General features: G+C 33.9%; 1 protein-coding gene and 1 pseudogene across 1 annotated transcript; one reads left to right on the plus strand and one right to left on the minus strand.

The window, feature by feature from the left end:
• Positions 1-299: 299 nt before the first annotated feature.
• Positions 300-1,924, minus strand: LOC131415587 (TGF-beta-activated kinase 1 and MAP3K7-binding protein 2-like; annotated as a pseudogene).
• A 4,832-nt stretch (positions 1,925-6,756) lies between these two features.
• Positions 6,757-19,481, plus strand: LOC131415783 (killer cell lectin-like receptor subfamily I member 1). Its single transcript, XM_058557597.1, has 7 exons — positions 6,757-6,886; positions 9,198-9,467; positions 11,581-11,673; positions 11,818-11,886; positions 18,211-18,362; positions 18,712-18,815; positions 19,370-19,481. The coding sequence occupies exons 2-7, from the start codon at positions 9,254-9,256 to the stop codon at positions 19,479-19,481; spliced, it is 744 nt and encodes a 247-aa protein (XP_058413580.1). The 5' UTR covers positions 6,757-6,886; positions 9,198-9,253.
• Positions 19,482-22,054: the final 2,573 nt, after the last annotated feature.

The raw sequence follows: 22,054 nt of genomic DNA on the forward strand, positions 1-22,054 counted from the left end.
GTGTTTTACTAAAAGTTTAAAAATAAAAAAAGCTATCACTCTATTCCTTCCTCTTGTCACAATTCAGTAGTGAGATGAAGGGAAAAGTTGTTGGGAACACCCAAGCACTGAATATCAAATGTTGAGAATTATCCATAATAGGATACTGTAGGCAGAGTACAACCAAGTCTTTCAGCAGATAATTTTTCATGCTATGAATTTAACTGCCTGTAACATTACGCCAAGATATTATTAGCTTTGTGGGCTGACATTTAACATCAGCACAACACTATCTTGTCACACTTTCAATTTGAAAAATCCTATATATCAGTGAAACTTTTCTCTTGATGACAGAATATTTCCTTGAACTTTAGTTGTGGTTTTAGAAAAGATATAGGGCCTTCGGCTAAGAAATACCTTGGCATCTTATGCTGTTTGCAATGGCTAAAGGCTGGGTGGTTCAGATATATGCAGTGGAATTATACTGAGCTCACTCATCATCTTCTATGTCTTGAGATTCTGGTGTTTTGATGGTGGACCTTTGATCTTTGGGTTTTGGTGGCACTGAATCTATAAATATGATATTGTTATAAAAGTTATGCATAGTGCTGAGATTAAAATGTGGTTCTCAGGTTTGGAAAAGATCAATCAATCTCTCTAAGCAGTCCATTTCGATCTGGAGCTGTCTACTATAACTTCTCAACTGTTGCATTTCTCTAAGTTCAGGTACTTGGGATACGAAATTTGATCTTTTCAAGTGCCTCTGAGTTATATTATTCATCATTTCATTGACCTCAGATTTTAGTTTATCCAGCTTTCTCTCTTGAATCTCAAGTTCTCTTTCAAGTTTTTCCATTCTGATCTTCTGGTGTTCCAATAAAGCTTGTGGTAGGCAGCAGCATCAGATGCCATACTCAACTTTCATGCTTCACTTATTCTAGCCACATGTGCTAACGTGGGGTCCATCAGGCGCTGGATACTGTTCCTATATAATTACCAGGATAGTTTGCCTTATTTGTAAGTTCAAAAGTAGGAATATCATTCCTGGTGAAATTGCAGGAGGTTTATTTGGAGAAACTGTAATTTTGAAAGTATATTTTGTATTAGATTGAATGACCAGCACTGGAGGAGAAATTGCAGATAGTGCCTATGGCTCTGCTTTTGAGAGGATGGTGATGAAGAAAGGTAGGACTATGCTCACTTGTCCAGATATATTACCTGAAGGCAGCAGATGCTCCAGAGTTTGTGGATGTAAAGAATGTGGGCTGATTCCCCATGACCTATTCATCTCCTGTGGTGGCATTAGCTAAAATATAGATCTTAGATTGACTACTGGATATCACCATATCATTATTTAGGGGGCTGGCAGCTGTGTAAACAGTGAGCTAATTTCTATTTAAAGTCTAGCTATTGACCAAAAAGAAACTTCTGGAGGCTTAAGGTCTACAGTAATGTAATTTTGAAGAATTGTTTCTTTGTGGTAATTCAAGTTTGATTTCAATGTGCTATTTTTAAGGTTCTGTTGAAATATTCTGAATGTTATACTGCTTATTGCCAGAAGACTGTGAGCTATTGAATGAATTGCTGGTGATTATGGAATAGTAAGTGAATTGATGGGCATGTAGATGTGAGATGTCTTGTGGCCTTGCTAATTTGGCTCTTAGGTTGAGCTATGTGATAAAGGATTAGGTCTAGAATAACAGGACCAGTTTGTAAAGGTTGATAGAATTGTCTCAGGTTCAACTTCCATTGATTCTATTCCCTTCTCTTCCATGTGGTGAACGTTCCGTGACTGCAAATCCAGGTTGAGTGAAATCATGTGATTCCACTGACCAGAAATTCCAGAATCATTTGTTAAAAAAGTCCATTCACAATAAACATACTTTGTATTCTCCTGAGAGAACACTGCACAGCAGATATCCAAGTTATTATGATTCTGGAGCATGCACCTGGATACAACAACTTCAGGTTAACAGAATTGTCAGAGTACATGGGATTACATTGAGATACCCAGTCAGAATGCTGGTCAACTATAAGCTGTTATGTAAGACCTAATAGAAATAGAATTTCTCTGTAGACTGTTAAATCACAAGTCATGTAAAAATCTGAAAATCAATTTGATGGCTTCTTTAGGACATTTTTATGCTGCTTGATCAGGACTATTTGTTTGTTTGTAAGGTATTTCATCTATTTTTTCAAGGTAACTTTTTTTTTGAGGAAGAGTGGCCCTGAGCCAACATCTATTGCCAATCTTCCTCTTTTTCTTTTTTTATCCCCAAAGCCCCAGCACCTAGTTGTATATCCTAGTTGTAGGTCCTTCTAGTTCCTCTATGTGGGATGCTGCCTCAGCATGGCTTGATGAGCAGTGAGTAGGTCTGCACCCAGGATCTGTGCCCAAGATCAGAACTGGCAAACCCTGGGCTGCCAAAGCGAAATGCACGAACTTAACCGCTGTGCCACCAGATCGGCCCCTGATCAGGACTATTTGTATGGGAGGCAGTTCTAGGCCTTAGAGGAAATAGTACTCATCTCATCAGTCCAAGCATTTTTCTTTCCTATCCCTGCCGCCTACAGTAACACATTCAGATTTCAACCACAGAGGGGGCACCTCAGCACTGGGTTCCACCCTGCTTAGTCTCTGTTGATGAACTGAGGAAGAAGGGATGCAGCTGCTGTTACAGGTCAAAACACAGCTGGGTACCATCGCCACTCCTCAACTCCTAATCCTGAACTCCAGCTTATGCGGTTCCTCTGCTCTCTGCAACCAATCGTCATCTCTTCCCCTTCCTCCCACCCCTGTCCTAACCCCACTCCCAGTCCCAGCTCTTGCTCTCTTTTGCCGTGGCTATTCCCCATTATTTTTTACAGTAGTATTTCATATAATTTTGGTTCCATTTCTGAGACAACTGGAAATAAAAAATAGCAAACTTATTGTTTAAAAACTGAACTGGTATTGTCCGTGGTGGGAAAGACTCCTGGGGAACCATTCTAGGAAGAAATTGATTATATTTCTATTAGACTTCGTCATATGTTTTATATATATATCGTATATAATATATTATATACATTATATATAATATATATAGGATATGAATTTTTTCATATTTCAAGAAATAAAAGGTTTTCTTTTTTTCCCCATAAACATGATCATATGTATCTCACTAACCCAGAATGAACTATCTTGTTAAATAAATGGCTTATTCTTAAAAATATAAATATTGGAATTCTTTCAATATCATTGCATATGTATTATCCTTATTGTTTGAAATGACTGTAATATTCTCTGGTACACAATATATAAGTAAACATTCCCCTTTGAAAAGACATTCACTCACGATACATGAAAATTTTTTTATAGACTTGACTCCCCAGAACCATTACCTTATTATTTAGTATGAGAAATTTATGTACAAAACAAATCTGTAATTTTTATACTTCAACCTTTCTAATAACCCCTAAGGAACACATTTGCCAATCTTATTGTGTCTCTTTTCTGATATAGCAACTCATTAACTTTTGCCAATATCGTGGCCAAAATTAGTGATCTTTGGTTTATTTAAATGGTATTTCCCTTATTATCTGTGAGAATTTAGCATCTTTTCACATTTTTAATTGATTTGTTGGGTTTCTTGTGTGTGTGTATTAAATTTTTATTTACACTTTTTGCCTATTTGTGAAAGTTGGCTGTCTTTTTCTTATTGATCTGTGGGTATTCTTAATATATGTGTACTATACATCACTGTGTTACATAAATTATAAATATTTTGTTTTCCTTTTGTCTGACCAAATATGTTATTTTTAAAATTTGTCTTTTTTTTGTATTTTTCTTGGCCTTTCTCTAAGATTAAAAATACATTTTCATGTTTTCTTCTCTTATATATGTTACTTATGTTTAGCATTTTATTAACCTATAAGTTTTTAGACATAGGGAGCTAAGTTTATTTTTCCAAAAGTATATCCAGTTAGTTATTTAAACACAATTTATTGAATGTTGTATAATTTATTGTCTGATTCACTCATTTAAGTTGCATTTTTGGGTGTCTACTATATGTCAAAACATAAAATGATAAGCAATAATGGATATAGAGTCTATCCTCATGGAACTTAGAATTTTTGGAGAAAATATCTATCAGTCAAATAACTACAGAAGTTATTTTAAAATTACAATTTTAATTATTGACTACAAGGAAAGGTAAATTATGAACACAGTGGTATGAGAAATTGACTTAGCTTAGGAATTTCATGAAGATTTCCTAGGCGAGTACAGATTAAAATAGGTATTAAAAAATTGAATTCCTATAGTTACTTAGGTAAAGAAAAGGGGGAGAGGGTGTTTCAGGCAAAGACCCAGTGATGTTAGTAAGAATGGCCCATACCATTAAAGAAGAATGGTGTAGCAAGAGCAGAGAGATAGAAGCAAGTATGGTGTCATATAAAACTGCAAAGACAGAGCCAGAGCAGAGGCAGACAATTTGAGAATATTTTATTACTTAAAATACGACAGTCCTTGTAATTGACATAGACGTGCACAGAACGAGATAAGCAGAACTCTGCTTTTAACAAGTTGAAAAATGGTCACCTTTACTAAATAGGAACAAATTTGGGAAGAGAATGTTTACTACGTTTTTGTTTCAGAGCTGTTGTTGAGTATTACTTGTCAATATTTGGGGCACTAAGAGGAGATGTTAATTGACAAAGAAATAAATGAGCTGAAATGAAACCTAAAGGAGAAATTTTTTCAACACATATATATGTATAAACACTTGCTTATAGGTAGCAATTGAAACAATGAGTGTGGATGAAGAGACCAAGAAAATATAGCATAAGGAAAGAAATGTTTAAGAAGAAGAAAGTGATGAATGGTGTTGAATGCTAAGAGCTCAACTAAAAGAGAAATAAAAGGATCCATCTAGTGAAGCAGAGATCACTTAAGACCAAAAAGAGGGCCAATGCAACGGAGTCATCGAGACAGAAGCCAGGTTGTAATGGCTTGAGTAATGAGAGTAAAATATAAGAAATAGAGATGAAATGCAGACATCACTTGGAGAACTTCTGCTTTTTTAAGAGTGATAGAGAGTGAGGGTAGTAAGTACATTGGGATTTGAGGTCTAATAAGGTTAAAAATTGTATGTAATTTTAAGCTGGTGGGAAGGATATTACTAAGAAAATATTGAATATTCAAAAGGAAACAAGAGTAATGAATAGTGTATGATTCTTGGGTGACAGGTGTGGGTGGATCCAAATTGACCTTATTGAAGAGGAAGATAAGATGCATGTACATATTGGGAGACAGGTGAGAGATTTTCAGTCTGATAATCTGGTGACTTTTATTTATCTGTGATGTAGATCATTTTCTGAGAATAAGAAGGGATGTGGAAGAGTCAGAGATTTGTTAAGAATGGCCAATGTGCGATAAAATTAATTTTAGAGAATGTGAAAGAGGGGTGACCTGAAAAAAGTAACAGGACTCCCAGCAACATTAAAGCAATTTCACGTTGGTGACAGGGAATTTGTATTGCAATAAATTTGAAGCACTTGGCTTCTCAGGCATTGACATAAACAAGTAATTAATTTCATATACAGGATAATAATTTTGTTGAACAAATGGGATCCCAATGAAGTTCAAGGGAGTTTGTCTGTTGGCAGAGTGAAACATATTATGGAATCAAGTTGGACATGGAGGAAAGTGAAGGAAGAAGAAGACTGGTAGATTACAACAGAGTAGAGTTGGAGGAGGACTGGAGATGCTAATGAGGTAAAGCGTTCCATGTTGGAAAGAGATGAGCAGGCAAGCTAGAAGGGTAAGGGTGTCTGTGAGGGGTGGGAGGCTTTAATAAGACATTTTTGAGATGCAACATTTAAAGGTATGACAAAGACCAAAGTGTTCCCATGGGAGCAGCTGGCTGAGGCAGAGTGGAGAAATCAGTCAGAGATGGGGAGGCAAAGAGACTGAGCGGCCAGGATAGGAGGATCATGCATGTGGACATTGATGGATCGGAAGGTTGTGATTCATCATCACTGGTGAATAAAGAGGAGGCCTGGGAGGACGTGGGCAACAATGAGAAGAGGGAAAATGAACTTTAATGAGACTCATAAATAAACGGGAGAGGCTTAAGGAGAATGATATCAGTACTATGGTTCTGAGTCAAGAGGTACAAACTAACAAGAGACACAAATTTGGAAATTTATAGTAAAATAATTTCTTTTATACCCACAAGCTGATGACCATTGAAGTCTTTCAAATTATGTAGTTTTTATTATAACATACTAGACTGTATTATACTATATTATATGCTATAATATACAAAAGATAAACACCATGCCATGGGTTGCGATATCAACTATCACTAAGAATTATTTATTAAAATTTAACCAGTAAAACCAAAAATATAATTTCTATTCTGACAAATCTACATACTTTTCTATGTATCCTGTGATACCTTGTTCCATGTAACCTCTAATATGATAGGCAATTTGGTTTATTTTTCTTTTCCTATAAGGCCTCAGACTTGACATGTGGATATTCTCATTAAGCAGTCTTTAAATTTAGTATTTTTCTCAAACATTTTAAATTGAAAGGTCTATAATTTATGAAGTAGCTTTCAAAGTACCAAGACCATGGCGTGCTAAAGCAATATTTTCACTCCCTGATAGGTCTTTTGTGGGGGAGGCAAACTACAAACCAGCAGTTACATGAGAACTTCCTTTGCAGTTTTTCACACACACTTTGATTAAAAAAGTATCATAAGTCACTATTTGGTTACTTTTAACCTAAAATCTTGCCTGGGGTTCTTACACCAGATTATCTACTGTATAATTTTATTAATTCCAGCTTACAACAATTTTACATTGTATCATACCTATGATTATCCTACAAAATTTATTTTCAAATTTATTCTTCAAGTTGGTGAGTACGAGTGCTTTGCTTATTTTCTTCTCTTGAAAATTTAAAAATATATGTCATTTTTATATTAATTTCAACTATCAACTCAAAATGTATTAAATAATAGTCAGCTATCCTTTTTATTTTGTTTCTTTCCTCGAAATTACCTTATTGTTTTTTTCCAACTGTCTAGCCTCTTTTCTCAAATTAATTTATTGAATAAGACATCATTTTTTCATTATTTTGAAATGTTGGACCAGTAGGTGCATTCATTATTTGGTTTTGATACATATAGACAAATTATCTTCTAGAAAGGGAAGATTTAGATTAACCAGAAGCCCGTGTAAATGAATACCTGCTTTCCTGCACATTGTCCAACTATGTGTGATTATATCTGGTTTATAAATATATACTGATTTTATAAGTGAAAATGTACATCGTTAATATGTTAGTTTGTATTTCTTACAATGTTCGTGATGAAATGAAAGTCTTAATGTGCTTATTGCTGAAAATTTTTACATTATCAACAAAAATGCTGTTTTTAACTCAGCCTAACTCTTTTCCTTGCCTGTGTGTGACTAGAAACTTACAATTATTTACCTGCACTTTCTTTTAATTCTGTGCTAGTTTTATTGTTTCATGTTTTACATTTAAAATTTTGGTTTATCTAAAATTTGTTTTAGTAAACGCCGTGAAATTAGTGATCTAAATCTATCTGGTGCTCCAATTTTCAACCAATTTTTCTTCTGATTCTATCACTTTTAAACTTTTCTTAGACCATGTTTATTCCATTATCTATTCTCAACAATAGTTATTTTACTTCCTCCTCTGTTACAAAAGGTAGTTTAATTGTCTCAAATAGTTAAACAGCAGTATCCTTTCAATCCCAATATACCCTTAAGTTAACTACCTTATCAGTTGATGGATATATATGAATTGGTGAAAACTTCCAGAAAACAATTTGAGGAAGTGTAAAAATATCCTTCATTTAAAAAAAAATTATCTCAATTCTTTTGTTTTTTTTAAATTTTGGGGGAGTTCACTCTTAGGAAATAATCATGGATATAGAAAAGGTCCTATGTATAAAATTATTTGTTATTTAATTTTTTAAATACTCAAAATTTCACCTTCATTTAAGTAGCTTTAACATGTGTTCTTTAATTGTTAATAAAATAGAAAGTAATGCAAACCTGTCAAAACTCTACCTACAAGTAACCACTACAAACATAACACATTATAAATCTATTATTTTGCTTTACATATCAAGAATGTCTGTCATATTAAACAATTTGTGGTGTTTTAGGGTATAGATGTGTTGTAACTTATTCAACAACTCCCTTAATTGTGAATAATTCATTTGCTAACTTTTTTGTTTGTTTGTTTTTCCAACTTAACTCTTAGGAAATAAAAACAAAATACCTGTGCTGCATAACTTTGAATATTTAAAAAATATTTTGTAAGACAAATTGTTTTAAATGGAATTTGCTGGTGAAAATCCTGCAAATTTTAGCTTTTAATAAATATTGATGAATAACTTTCTGTTTACAATCATTTGCCAACTCCAAAAGTATCAGTTTAAATTATTTAGTGTTCTCATGGGTCAAAATTGTTCTATTCTTTTAACTTTAATTTCTTTATATAATAATGAGATTGAAGATTTAATAAATTGGATTTTGTAAATTACTTTCTTATTTTCTTTATTCATTTTTGGTGGTTCATTCGCAATGTCTCATTAACTTAGATGGTCTGTATATGTGTGCCTCTCTGTGTGAGTGTGTGTATATAAGTAAATATGGTCTGAGTAGGTAGAAAAAGGACGGCAGGCTGGCAGATTACACATGTAGAATATACCTAGTTCCTAAGAAAAATGAGTTTTCTCTTTATTAATAACAGAATCCACTAAATAGTAAATTATTTCAGTGATATAATAGACTTTATATCAACCTCATTTGAAATAAAGAGCATTAATATCAAATATAAATATTCAATTCTTCATTAATGCAGGTGTGTTTTAAGCATTGCCCACATATTATTGACATTATACATTATACAGAGAATACTGAGAAGGAAAAATATATATACTTATCCACTCCTTTCAAAAACTGATTCAAGAGGAAATGAAATATATAACCTTATTAAAGGAGGGTAAAATTACTCTTCTGAACAAGGAACACTGCAAAGCTGAGAGAGAGATTCAAACTCACATTTCTTTCCCTTTTTACTTCTTTAGTATTATATCTAAATGTTTGCTTGTACATCAGAATGAATGCATTATTCACTGCCTGATCTGAGACAATGATCACTTAACTCTTTTCCTCACATTTCTATTGCATAGAAATTCAAAAGAAACGCAGCAAGCTATCAAGATTGAGCTGAAGCAGTCAGAAAAAAATGCTTAAAAATAAGCAAAACGAAGATATTGGAAAGCAGCATGAGGTAACCTACACAGAACTGAATTTTTCCAAATCTCCACAGAAGCAAAGAGTACCCAAGACAGGCCAGAGCAATGTCATATCAAGTGAACAGCAAGTAACATATATGGAACTGAAATTTCCCTCTTCTCATCTTCAGCACAAAAAACGGTTTGATAGGAAAAAAAGAAAAGGTACAGTGTTACACATATTTTGTTATTAGCTAGGCCTCGATTCTTGGGTTTAGAAGATTACTTCTCTCAAAACCATTGTAAAATTGCCACATTACACTAATTTTCTATATTCAGCACTCTCCTTAACTATTTTAGGATATTACCATGCAATAGTTTGTCTCTTAAATAGTCCTTCAATATGTTTGTTTCCTTCACAATATCGTTGATCCAAATTCCAACAGAATTGCATTACTTGGGAGAACTATGGAGATTGAATAAATTCTACTGCTTCTTTTCGATGTTATTTTTAAATTATTTAAAAAATAAATCTTGATGTTAGCCTTCAATTCGGTTCAGTCCTATTCAGTCCAACAAATATTTTTGGGACTTTTCCTGTGTGCCTGCTCTGGAGCTAAGAGACCTATAAAAATGTAGGAGCGATAGTCACTTATATTCCAAAAACTTAAAGAAGTGTTAGAACAAAGACAGATTATAAAAAAGTCTACAAATATTTTGGAGATAAAACCTAGAAGACTTCATGATTAACTGGATATTGGAGGCAAAGGTGAGAAATGAGTATAATATTGTAATAACTTTCCTAGCTTAAGTGATTAGGAAGTTAGTCTTCTTACCCACTGTTAAGAAAAATAATGATTAATTCAATAAAAGTCAGATCAAATATGGCATTTGAATTTTCTTTTCATAGTTCAGAGGAAAATGTCCATAATGAAATAGGATTTAAGAGGCTAGATCTCCAAGGAGAGGTTATAAAAGGTTCTGAAAGACTTAAATGAATAGCTAAGATTGCAGATAGAGATGATGTGGGTAAAAAGTCTATCAGAGAAAAGCAGCATGTAAGACTTGAGCAGAGGAAGATCCAAGGAAGGTACATGTGAATACATGACCAAAGAGAAGGAGAAAATACATCAAACTAAGAATAGCGGTCTAGTAAACTGCATGTGGGAAATCATTTCCTTGGATTTAGCAATGGAAGTTTTTGCTGATTAAAGAGAAAGGCATATAAGGTACAACTAAGAGTTAAGGAGTTGAAAGCATTTAGTTTGGGAATAAAATGAGTCCAGAAAGCATTTTCACAATTTTGGCTGAAAAAAAAAAACAACAACATAAGAGTAATGGCAATAAAAAGTGGAAGTCCTGAACCAAGACAAGGGATTATATTAAATTTTGAGAGATTTGACCCCACATCAAATCTGGCAAAGTTTATAGAAAGAGATGATGAAGATACTGGCAAGAAAGAGAAATCTCTTAGAGAATAAATGTTCTAGAGGAGACTGGGTGTCAAGGACTAAAGAGGCTATATGAAAGGTTTAGAGTTGGACAAATTTCTCACCTTCTGAAATGAAAAGAAGGTAATGACAATAAGGTATAAATATATGAGTAGTAATGTGTACATATATGTAGGTTTGGGGGTGAGCAAGTTAAGGGAAATCATTCTTCAAGAAATAATTAGTTCTTATTTTCCTCCAACTTTCAGCGCAATACCCCTTTTTTATAGCAGCGTTTCCTAGCCTCATATGTCTAGGTTAAAACTTGGTAAATATTCCCATATTTCTTTGGTAAAATTTACGACAATTATTTCTTATCTCAACAAAGAGAAAAACGTATTTTGTTATTTCCCCTTGACTAATAAATCGATTGATTGACTAATAAATGAATACTATTGTTCACATGGATTTTAGAATTCAATGTTTTTATTTGCATGCATATTTTTATTTGCATGACAATTTTTTTCTAAATGTATTTAATTTCCAAGTCTACTAGCAGACAGAGTACATTTTAGGATTGCACAGAGTTAATTTGTAGAACACTAGGCAAAGAATGCTCAAAGATGCTGGTGAGGGTGGTTGAGGTGTCATACCTTGGGCCTCAAGTGAGATGGGAGAGAAAGAGCTATAGTCAAGAAAGAGCTATAGTCAGGAAGGAAATTTGGGTATCAAAGAACTGGTGTTCTCATTGTGGCTAAGAAATAATTTTATTCAGGTTGAACACATTAAAAATTAGAAAACAGATAGTTGCCCTCTGAGAGGGAAACATAATGGTTTTGAATTTCATATTTGAAGACGTCTAGGAAATGATAAAACTTAATCATTGTTTCTGTTTTCTTTATTGTTAGACCACCAATCTATGGCATGGCAAGTGACAACTGGGAGTTTAGGGGTCTTGTGTATAATCCTGATGACAACAGTGGGTGTCTTGCTTGCAAACTGTAAGTAATTAAGAAAATATTTTGTTCTTATCACAAAAAGTACATCAGCAATATATTTCATTAATTTGCTATCAAGACTGAATTTTTACATTGTCTTAATAATTTTATTAACATTACTAATTACTACTATTATTTTTGTCATAGTATTTTCTAGCAGAGAAGAGGAAAACCAAAAAATATCACTTATTCCTACTCTATCTTCTAAAAATGGTGGTAAGTATTAACTCTTTTCAGTCCAGAACAGAGATTCTGATTATTGGGGCTAAAGGTTATATTTTTCTGAAAACCACAAACCTTTAATGAATCATGATAAACAAATGCAGTTTTATCTATGCCCAATCCCTTAACAGGGAAATATTCCTATTGGGTAAAATAAGAAAGATGACATGGTAGAATGTGAAAAGATCCTAAGTATTATATATATATGAAGTAATTGTTTGTGATTTTATTATTATTAGGAGAAAAATGGGATTTAAAATATATTAAATGCCAAATATTAGCCATTCATCTTGCTGGTGTTTTTTTTATTTCCATTCACCTCATTTGGAAATAAATGTCAATCAAATGGGAAATAACTAGAGAAATGAAAATTAAAACTCCAATGAGTTATTATTACACATACTCTAAAATGGGTAAAATTTGGAAAGACTGACAGAAACAAGTGTTGGTAAGTATTTGGAGCCACTGTACTGGCACACATTGCCAGCAATTCCATTCTTAGACATTTAAACAAGAGAAATGAAAACATATGTCCACAAAAGACATGTGTACAAATGTTTGTAGACACTTTATTTATAATAACTTAAAATTGTAAGCAATCCAAATATCAATCACCCTGTGAATGGACTGACAAATTGTGGTTTAGTCATATAATAATCTAGTCAGCAGTGAAAAGCAATGAAATACTTACACATACAGCATGGATAAAACTCAAAAACATGCTGAGTGAGGCCAGTTGCAAAAGAGTTCATATTAAAGGATTATGTTGCTAAAAAAGGTAAAAAATAGTCTACAGTGATGTAAATCAGATCCATGGTTGCTTGAGTGAGGTGGGAGGGTGGAGGCATTAGTTAGGAAGGAACATGAGTGAACTTTTGGCATGATGAAAATAATCTAGATCTTAATTGGGGAGGTAGTTACAGAGGCATATTTATTTGTCAAAATTCATCAAATTGTGGGGCCAGCCCCAGGGCGTAGTGGTTAAGTGCTTGCGCTATGCCGCGGCGGCCTGGGGTTTGGATCCTGGGTGCAGCACCCACGCACGGCTTGTCAAGCCATACTGTGGCGGCGTTCCATATAAAGTGGAGGAAGATGGGCACAGGTGTTAGCCCAGGGCCGGTCTTCCTCAGCAAAAAGAGGAGGATTGGTGACAGATGTTAGCTCAGGGCTAATCTTGCTCACAAAAAATAAAAATAAATAAATAAATAAATTCATCAAATTGTATACTTCAAAACAGTGATTTTATTGTGTGTATATTATATCTTAATAAAGTTGATTTAAAAATAGCACAGGAAGACATACTTAAGAACACTGATTTCTTGGCTGCCTATCCTCCTCCCTTAGTTCTGTTCCTCACAGGCAAATGCTCTCAACCCTTCAAGTTCTTTCTTTACTACCACCATGTTTCAAAATAATATGCTTACACTGCTATTACTTGAGTTATTCATTTTAGATAGTATAAATTACTTTCTTATCATATCAATAAGAAAACAATGGCCATAGCTTTCCATTCTTTTTTCCCATTTTTTCGTTAACACACTGTCACGATCACATGATGACCTCTCTCCTAAAGCCCTTTAGTCTCCATTCCAAATCTGGGTTAACTGCACTCTAGGTAAACTGCTCAATTACATGGGGTTTCTTTTGCCATTTTTTCTGTTATGGATCCTACATGGATTCCATATTTTCATTTGTTATAGGTTTTGTGTGCGATTATTTGTTTCTTTCTGAACTTAATGACCTCCTAGAATTAATTCATGGGACATATCTTTTTTTTTTTTTTTTTTGGTGAGGAAGATCAACCCTGAACTAACATCCAACGCCAGTCCTCTTTTTTTTTTTTTGCTGAGGAAGATTGGCTGGGGGCTAACATCCATGCCCATCTTCTTCTACTTTATATGGGATGCCACCACAGTATGGTTTGACTTGCAGTGCATTGTTGCATGCCCAGGATCTGAACCTGCGAACCCCGGGCCACTGAAGCTGAGCGCACGCACTTAACCACTATGCCACCAGGCCGGCCCCTGGGTCATATCTTTTTGAGTCTTTGAATTATCTTTAAGAAGTTTTCTATTTTGCTCTCTTGTTGAAAAATACATTTTATAAGATATTGTTGGTTGAAAAAATGTGTTTTATGAGACATCATTCCATGATTTCTTCCTTCAATGTGACTATTGACAAGTGTAATACTATTTTATTTGACATCGTTTGTGACATTTTTACAATTGTTTTAAATTTTTTTTACCTTATTTCCTATTTTATTCCTATCTTCTGAAATTTCTCAATCATATGCTTTTGTGTGAAAGTTATTTATTATTTCTATTTTTTATATTAATTGTACACCCATTGGATTCTTTCAGTCTGGAATCTTGTCTACTTCAAATTGAATTATTATTTTGATTTTCTGTTGGATTATTAATTTGAATTTTTATTATTTCTTTGTTAGTCTTTTCCATTCTATTTCCTTTTTTAGCATTTTTTCCTTTTTTTATCCTGAGACTCTCTTTATCCTGCTTTCTACATTTCTGTTTTGCTTCTATTCTGCTTTGTTTCAGACATTAGCTTGTACCTATCCCATATTTTAATTATCTTATTTTTGATTTCCAAGAGATCTTTTTTGTTCTGTCATTTTCTTTTACAGGAGATTATTCTTCATTGAAGGAATCTGAATTATATAATCCAGAGAATTTTACATATATTGATTTTGTTCTGGATTTTTATCTTGCCCCTCCGTTATTTCTATTTTCTCTCCATTTTTGAATTTCATGTTTTTGTTTTCCATGATAATGACTTTCATCAAATGTCTTCCAATACTGGCTATTTAGATGCATTTTGGAGTGCTGCAGTAAAAAGGCTGAGTGGAAATCTGTTTGAGTAAGAGGGCACTTTGTTGAGGTTACTCAGAGCCAAGTGCCCATTCTGTCATGAGCATTTCCCTCTCCTCCCTCCCCCCTCAAAATGTTACTTTCTGGAAATTATAGTATCTAAAGAGGGATTTTATATTATTATTCCTTCTAGGGATTATAGACTTATCTGCTGTTGTTTTGGAGAAAAGATGTTGATGGTAGCACCATTCACTAATGAATCTCAGTTCTGTTGCATTTTGGCCTTGCTCTTCAGGCCCGCCCTCTAATTCTTCGATACCCCTGGTCTTGGGTCTGTTGATTTCAATTCCCCAAAGAATTAACTTCTGTTCCTGTAATAGACTAGGGGGATTGGAGGTTAAAGTGGGGTAGGAAAGTGGACAACCAATGTTTCTGAACATACTTTCAATCCATTTTCGTTCTCCACCATCCCTAATGCTTGTCCTCCAATATTTTATCACTCCAAATCTGATCTTCGTAAGATTTTTGAGGAGTAAATAATCTAGTTTCTCAAATGCTGGCCATTTACATTGTCACCTTTTCACATTTGCTAAATCAATCAATACTGTACCATTTGTTTTCTCTCTTCTAGGGATTCACTGAAACCTATTGTCAGCTTTTTTTCTCTGCTAATGTTTTCTCTTTCTGTATTTTTGTATTCCTCTTTCTCCTCCTCCTTGTTATTTTTCTTTTTACTTCTTATTTCTTTACTACTGCTTTTGTTGCATTTCTAACTTTAACAGTTAATAGATGCATCTCCAGCTCTATTCCTCTAAGAGAGAGGAAGTTCAAGGTTACTGTAAGGCCATAGGGAGCCAGAGTGGCTGCTCTGATTTTCCCCTAAAAGATGGTGCTCACCAGCTCAGGTATCTGTGTTTGTATGTCAGTGAAGCCCAGCTTACCTTTTTCTCCTGCCTATCTTCAGGTGTCTAGATGGATAAAATTTTAAAAATTTAAAATACATTTTTATTTTTACATATACTTTTCCAATAAAACAAAGCAAATCACCAAGGGCTAAAAACAGGGAGAAAGTTTGAAACCAGAGTGGTATCCTGACCCTGAAGTTACCAGTATTTGGGGTTATATTTAATTTTAATAACTCAACAGTCTGGATTGAACAAGAGAGACAGAGGATGAGGTTTTCACTTAACTTGAGCAAGAGAGTTAAAAATTAGTTTATAACATAAAGCTTGAGGTTATCAAGAAAAATTCTCTCTGTTAGCTCAAGTTCTAATTGAATATAAAGACCTCTCTAACTTCTTAGGTAGGTATCCTTAGAATTTAAACTTACATTCCCTGTGTGATGCTGGGTTGGTAGGAACCCAGGTCACCGGAGGGAAAGCACATGTAGATCATCTATCTAAGATGAGAACACTAGTTCAGGTCCAGATGTTTGCCAAATATAAAAATTAATTTAAAACACCAAATTGCACGGGAAAAAATCATGAACAGTACTTAGCTGAAATAACGCTGAAATAACAAACAACAAAACTAGATGGTAATACATTCAAGTAATAGAAGTATCAGACACAGACGAAAAGTAGATGCTTTTCAAATGTTTAAAGGAATTAAAAGTGGAATTAAAGACATATGAAAAACTGATATGGAAAATATGATAGATTTTTACAAAAGGGCCAAACACAAACTTAATCTTTACCTGTATGTTTTAAGAAATAAAGCCTGAGGCAAGGAATAAAGTGATAAAGTTTTATTTGAGAGAGGAAAATCCAGGTCACTGAGGGTGAGTAAAGAACAGGAACATGAAAATTGAAGTAAAAAAAATAATGTATTATGGTTCTGGTTATTTTTCACAATGAGCAGCAAAATGTCACAGCAAATCATTTAAGAAGTGTGTTTTTGTTCAGCATGCTAAAGTGTTTTGGAAAGACTGTAAAGGGAACCTATGCATTTGAATAATCTATGGGAGAGAGGTAAGAAAAAGAGAAAAAACAACTTATAGAGTGATGGTGCAGGCAAAGATATAAATGAGAGAAAATTGCAAAAGAAGAAATTTGAAGTATAATTAATATATGAAAAGATGCTCACTTTCACAGGTAATTAGGCAATGTTTTTATTATACAAGGGTATATTATTTCATATCTAAAAGATTGGTATAGATTTTTAAAAATGAAAATTTAAAATTAGTAAAAAAACAAGCAGATTAAAGGAAGACATACACTGTTGGTGAAATTATGATGATTAGATTCAACATATTCTTTCATTAAAAGTTATACTTTTTAGGGGCCGGCCCCATGGTGTAGCCGTTAAGTGCTCGTGCTCTGCTGCTGGCGCCACTGTTCGGATCCCAGAGGTGCACTGACGCACTGCTTGTCGGGCCATGCTGTGGTGGTGTCCCATATAAAAAAGTAGAGGAAGATGGGCATCGATGTTAGCCCAGGGCCAGTCTTCCTCAGCAAAAAGAGGAGGATTGGCATGGATGTTAGCTCAGGGCTGATCTTCCTCACAAAAAAAAAAAAAAATTATAATTTTTACTCTTCACTATTTACCTCACATAGATTCTTGTAGAGATATACTAGCAGACAAATAAAAGGATATTTGTTATAAGCATTCACATAATGTTTTAAATTGATTATAAAGTCAAGGACTGGGATATTTGTGATATACATACATCATTACATACTTAATGACAAACATAGATGTAGTGATACATATATTATTGTTATACAAATATTAACATTATTGATCTTGATCTCTTTTTCTCAGCTTGTATACTTCTTGCAAAAATAATGTTGAATGAACATGATGTTGATGTTATCTCAATAAATTAATAAAAATGCAAAATAATGTATTTTTTGCCTCGGTAAATATATATTAATATTTGAAATGTCCTTGATGGGAAGGATACAAACCAACTTCTCTCTTTACAGAGAGAGAGAGAGAGAGGAAAATGCAATTGTTTTCCTTAGGACAAAAGCAACTTTAACTCTGTAGTTTTGATGACAATAAAAAGATTATAAAAATATGCAAATTGTATATATTTATTAAATAGTTGGAGAGTAAGTTTTAAAAAATTACAGAATTTTATTTTATATATTTAAAATCAACAACAATAAATATCTCCAAAATTGGAATAGTTCATTAATTGCCTTTTGTGTTCATACACTTAGATATTGTTCAGTCATTTAATGCATACATATATTTATGCATACATAATTTTAGTCACTTCAAACATGCTTATAATATTATTTGAAATGTATCTTCCTTATAGTTGCAATTTTATAACAATTTTTAAACAGAAAAATAAAAACAAATGAGCAAAATATTATTATTAGCTATAGGTTGTGTAAAATTTCTCAGAAGTGTTACAAAAAATACTTAAATTTTGCTTTCTGTTTAATATCCATCCGTATAACAAACACAAAGAACTACTAATTGTATTGATAATAGTTATTCATAGTACACAGTATACATGTTATATGTTTATATTTTCTAGAATGTTCCTGTGATCTTTGTCCAAATCACTGGATTGGATTTGGAAATAGTTGTTATCATCTTTCCAGTGAACCCAAAACCTGGCCAGAGAGCCATGCTGCCTGTGCTGAGCTGAATTCCCATCTTCTGAAGATAGACGTCAATGAAGAGCTGGTAGGGAAGACACTTCTGCTTTTGTGTTATGCTGTAACTATATTTGTTTGGAAGCATTATTGATTAACACCATAATTTGGGAAGCCTGAAGATTCTCAAAAGTGTATGATATTTTCTTACTTTGATTCAATTTTCTTAGGGAGAAATTAGAGAAACTCCATCATTTGAACATTTAATGTTAAAAGGAAAACACATTAAAAAATAAGATAATATCTTGAGAAAAATTCTATTACTAATAATGGATGTGTGCAAGCCCTTGGGAGACATTTTACCATTAGCCTTTGAGTCAGGAAGGAGTGGATTATAATATGCACATATTTCTGATTTCTGATTTTTTTTTTCCCAATAGAAAATCTTATCAATCTTTGAAATGAAAGGATGGGTAGGTCTCAAAATCAATGAAACCAATGGGTCCTGGTTATGGGAAGATGGCACCAAAGTGATCCAAAGCCTGTAAGTACAATGAAAATAACTGACCTTTTCTGAGAGTATGTGGGACGTGTGTGTGTGTGTGTGGGGGGGGGTGTTACCCGTGTAGGACACAGAAAGAGCAACCAAAAAAAAAAAAAAAAAAGGAAAGAATCATGGTATTTGAGGATCAATATGTGGGAGATACTCATGAGAGAATTGCCAGCCCTTTCTAAATAATCTCATCTTTAGGACATTTACATTTTTACCTTTACTGGCCTCTTAGAAGAAATTTGTGCACAGTTTTAGTCAAGTTTATAAATCTGTAAACCTCTATCATATTCTTGTTATTTGTTATTTGACTCATAATTCTATTTAAACAACGAGGATAGGATTAGACACTGTCTAATATTTTCTATTAGGTTTAATGTTTTGTAATTAACGACCTTCGAACTTCAGAGTATTTTGTTTTGTTCATTTTGATTTTTATTTGCTGTTTTACTTTTTTTCATTTTGATTGTTCTTCCTAATTTTAAAGTTGGCATTTAAAATTGGCATTTGCAAATACTACACCTTGTTTTTTAATTTTTTTTACACAGATTAACTTTTCTGAAAGAGAAGAACCACAAATGTGCATATATGGTGAGAAAATATATTTATACGGATGACTGTTCATCTAGGAGAAGTTACATCTGTGAGTTTACTATATAGCAGCTGTTTTACTAACACATGTTGTTAGTGAATCCTAATTAATAAAACATTTACAAACTGTTTTGGTTATTTGTTGCTTTTATAAAATTTTTCATAATTTATTGCTAATTTTTTTTTTGAAATCAGAATATTTTAGTTAAATTTTTGAATTTTTTAATTGTATTGTGAGGAAAATTTACTACCCACAAATTCCTTGGTGGTAATTATCCTCCCCATCACAGCTCATATTATTATTAATTCATTAAACAAAGTTAGCAAACATATTTTATGAGCTAAACAACTTTGCCAAATCATAGTAATACAAGGATAAGAAAGGTTTCTACATCGATTAGGGTTCTGGCATGACAGACACCATTTCAGATTGTTTGAAAGATTTAATGAAGGTACTACTTACGGTGGTCTGGAGAGGTTTAATGGAAAAATCAGAAATAAAAAAATGTAAGGTAAGAATGATTAAGAAACTCAGAGACTAGCAATAGTCAGAAGCCGTTACCATTGCTGGATAGTGATACACTGAAGTTAGCTGGCACTATTTCTGGAGAGCCAATTTTGTACATTTCTTCTCAGCTCAGCCTTTAGTGACTTCACGTTGATAATTTGAAATGAACCATGGTGGCTTTGCATTATGAAAATCTGCAAATACTCTGACACTTGCTTTCTAATTTTTCTATGCTGTCCCTTGGCCAAATATACTATGTAGCCAGCTAGAGTGATGTTCTAGTGGTTAAGATTTGCAGCTCTCAGTGCCCCGGCCTGGGTTCTTTTCCCAGTCAGGAAATCACATACCTGTCTGTCTGTTGTCATCTTACGGTGGCTGCGTGTTGTTGTGATGTTGAAAGCTATGCCATTGATATTTAAAATACCAGTGGGGTCACTCATGGTGGACAGCTTTCACAGAGCTTCCAGACTAAGACAGACTAAGAAGAAGGACCTAGCTATTCACTTCCAAAAACATTGGTCATGAAAATTTTGTGAATGGTAGTAGAGCATTGTCTGATACAGTGCCAGAAGGTGAGAGGATGGTGCAAAAAGAAGACCTACTGGTGTTCTGCTCTGCTGTACACAGGGTCGCTAGGAGTCAGAAGTAACTTGACAGCACTAAGGATAATAACAACAATAGCAAAAACCAGATAGAGAAGGAAGATTGGGGAGCAGAGCAGGGAAAGATGAAAAATAGATTTGGGTGGAGTGTTACAAATCAAGAATAACCAACAGGTCACTACCATTTTTTCCACTTAGCATGAATTGTTGCCCCTCATACAGATAAAAATTCTCTCACCTCTAACAGAGGGATGGCACAAAGATCTTTCAGCCAGCATAGGGTAGCGGAGTAATATCAGTTCAGTCAAGATCCTACTTGGAACTTAAAATGTAATGTTAGACATCACTAGTCCTTCTTACATAAGGTAACAGAGAAAGGCAGGGAGGAAGGAGATGATATGCATAGTCCCTGTCTGTGTAACTGGTTATGAGGCCAAACCTGATAATCATAACTTTCTGTCTCATCATGTATTCCATGATTCTTTTTCCTACTCAGGTTTGTTAACTGGTGACATGACTTAAGCTTTATTGCACCTGTATCCAAAACCGTATCTCTATAGTATTACCAGAGTTACCCATTGAATCATATTATCGAAGATGTGAATACTGGAAAGCTCCTGAAAGAATTGCCTGTGTTCCAGGCATAGCTCTCTTTATCATCATTGTGTAGCAGCAACACAATATTCCCGTGATAACTGGCATCAATAACTCTAGCCTCTATAGCAAGCTTCTTTGATTACTTGTTGAATGGCATGGAATTCAAAAGGCTAAAGGAAATCCATAGGGTGATCATCTCATCCAGTTGTTTATTGAGATCTTCTTCCACAGTAGATTCACTCTGTTGGGAATTTGAGTAGTAGAGAAATATTTTCATACTTTTTTCTTATTCTGAGAGATCTATTCAACTTAATGTTATTTTGCCAAGACTCTGATCAGTCTGCAGTTATTAGGCATTGGATTAAACACAGCGAAAAACAGATGGACCGCTTGGACTTCTGACCACTGGGTTGACTTTTGTTTGACCACTTTCTTAGAAGGACATCTCTAAGTGGAATTCTAATGCAACAACTATCCATATAGAGCTAGTGCCAGTATCTTGTACAGGCCTATCTGTAAAGTAGGCCAATATTTTTCCTATTCTTTGCATTTGTTTTAGGTAAGTAAGTCAACCTTGTGTCTGAAGAGTCATCCCATGATCTATGACACACTGGGCACATAACAGAATCCAGAGTTTTTATAACATGTCATTCACAAGATCCAAAATATAGGTAAATATTATTATGCAGGCTCATTTATAGACTGTAAAATGTGACTGTATTAGTTTCCAGTGGCTACTGTAACCAATTGCCAAAAAATTGGTGGCTTTCAACAATAAAAGTGTATTTTATCATAGTTCTGGAGGCCAGGTCCAAAATCAGTATCACTGGGCTGAAATCAAGATGTCAATGAAGCCACACTCTCTCCAGAGTAGAATCCACTCTACCTCTTCCAGCTTCTGGAGGCTGTCAGCATTCCTTGGTTTGTGGCCACAT

This window comes from Diceros bicornis, chromosome 17, assembly GCF_020826845.1.
Source record: "Diceros bicornis minor isolate mBicDic1 chromosome 17, mDicBic1.mat.cur, whole genome shotgun sequence".
NCBI lineage: Eukaryota > Metazoa > Chordata > Mammalia > Perissodactyla > Rhinocerotidae > Diceros > Diceros bicornis.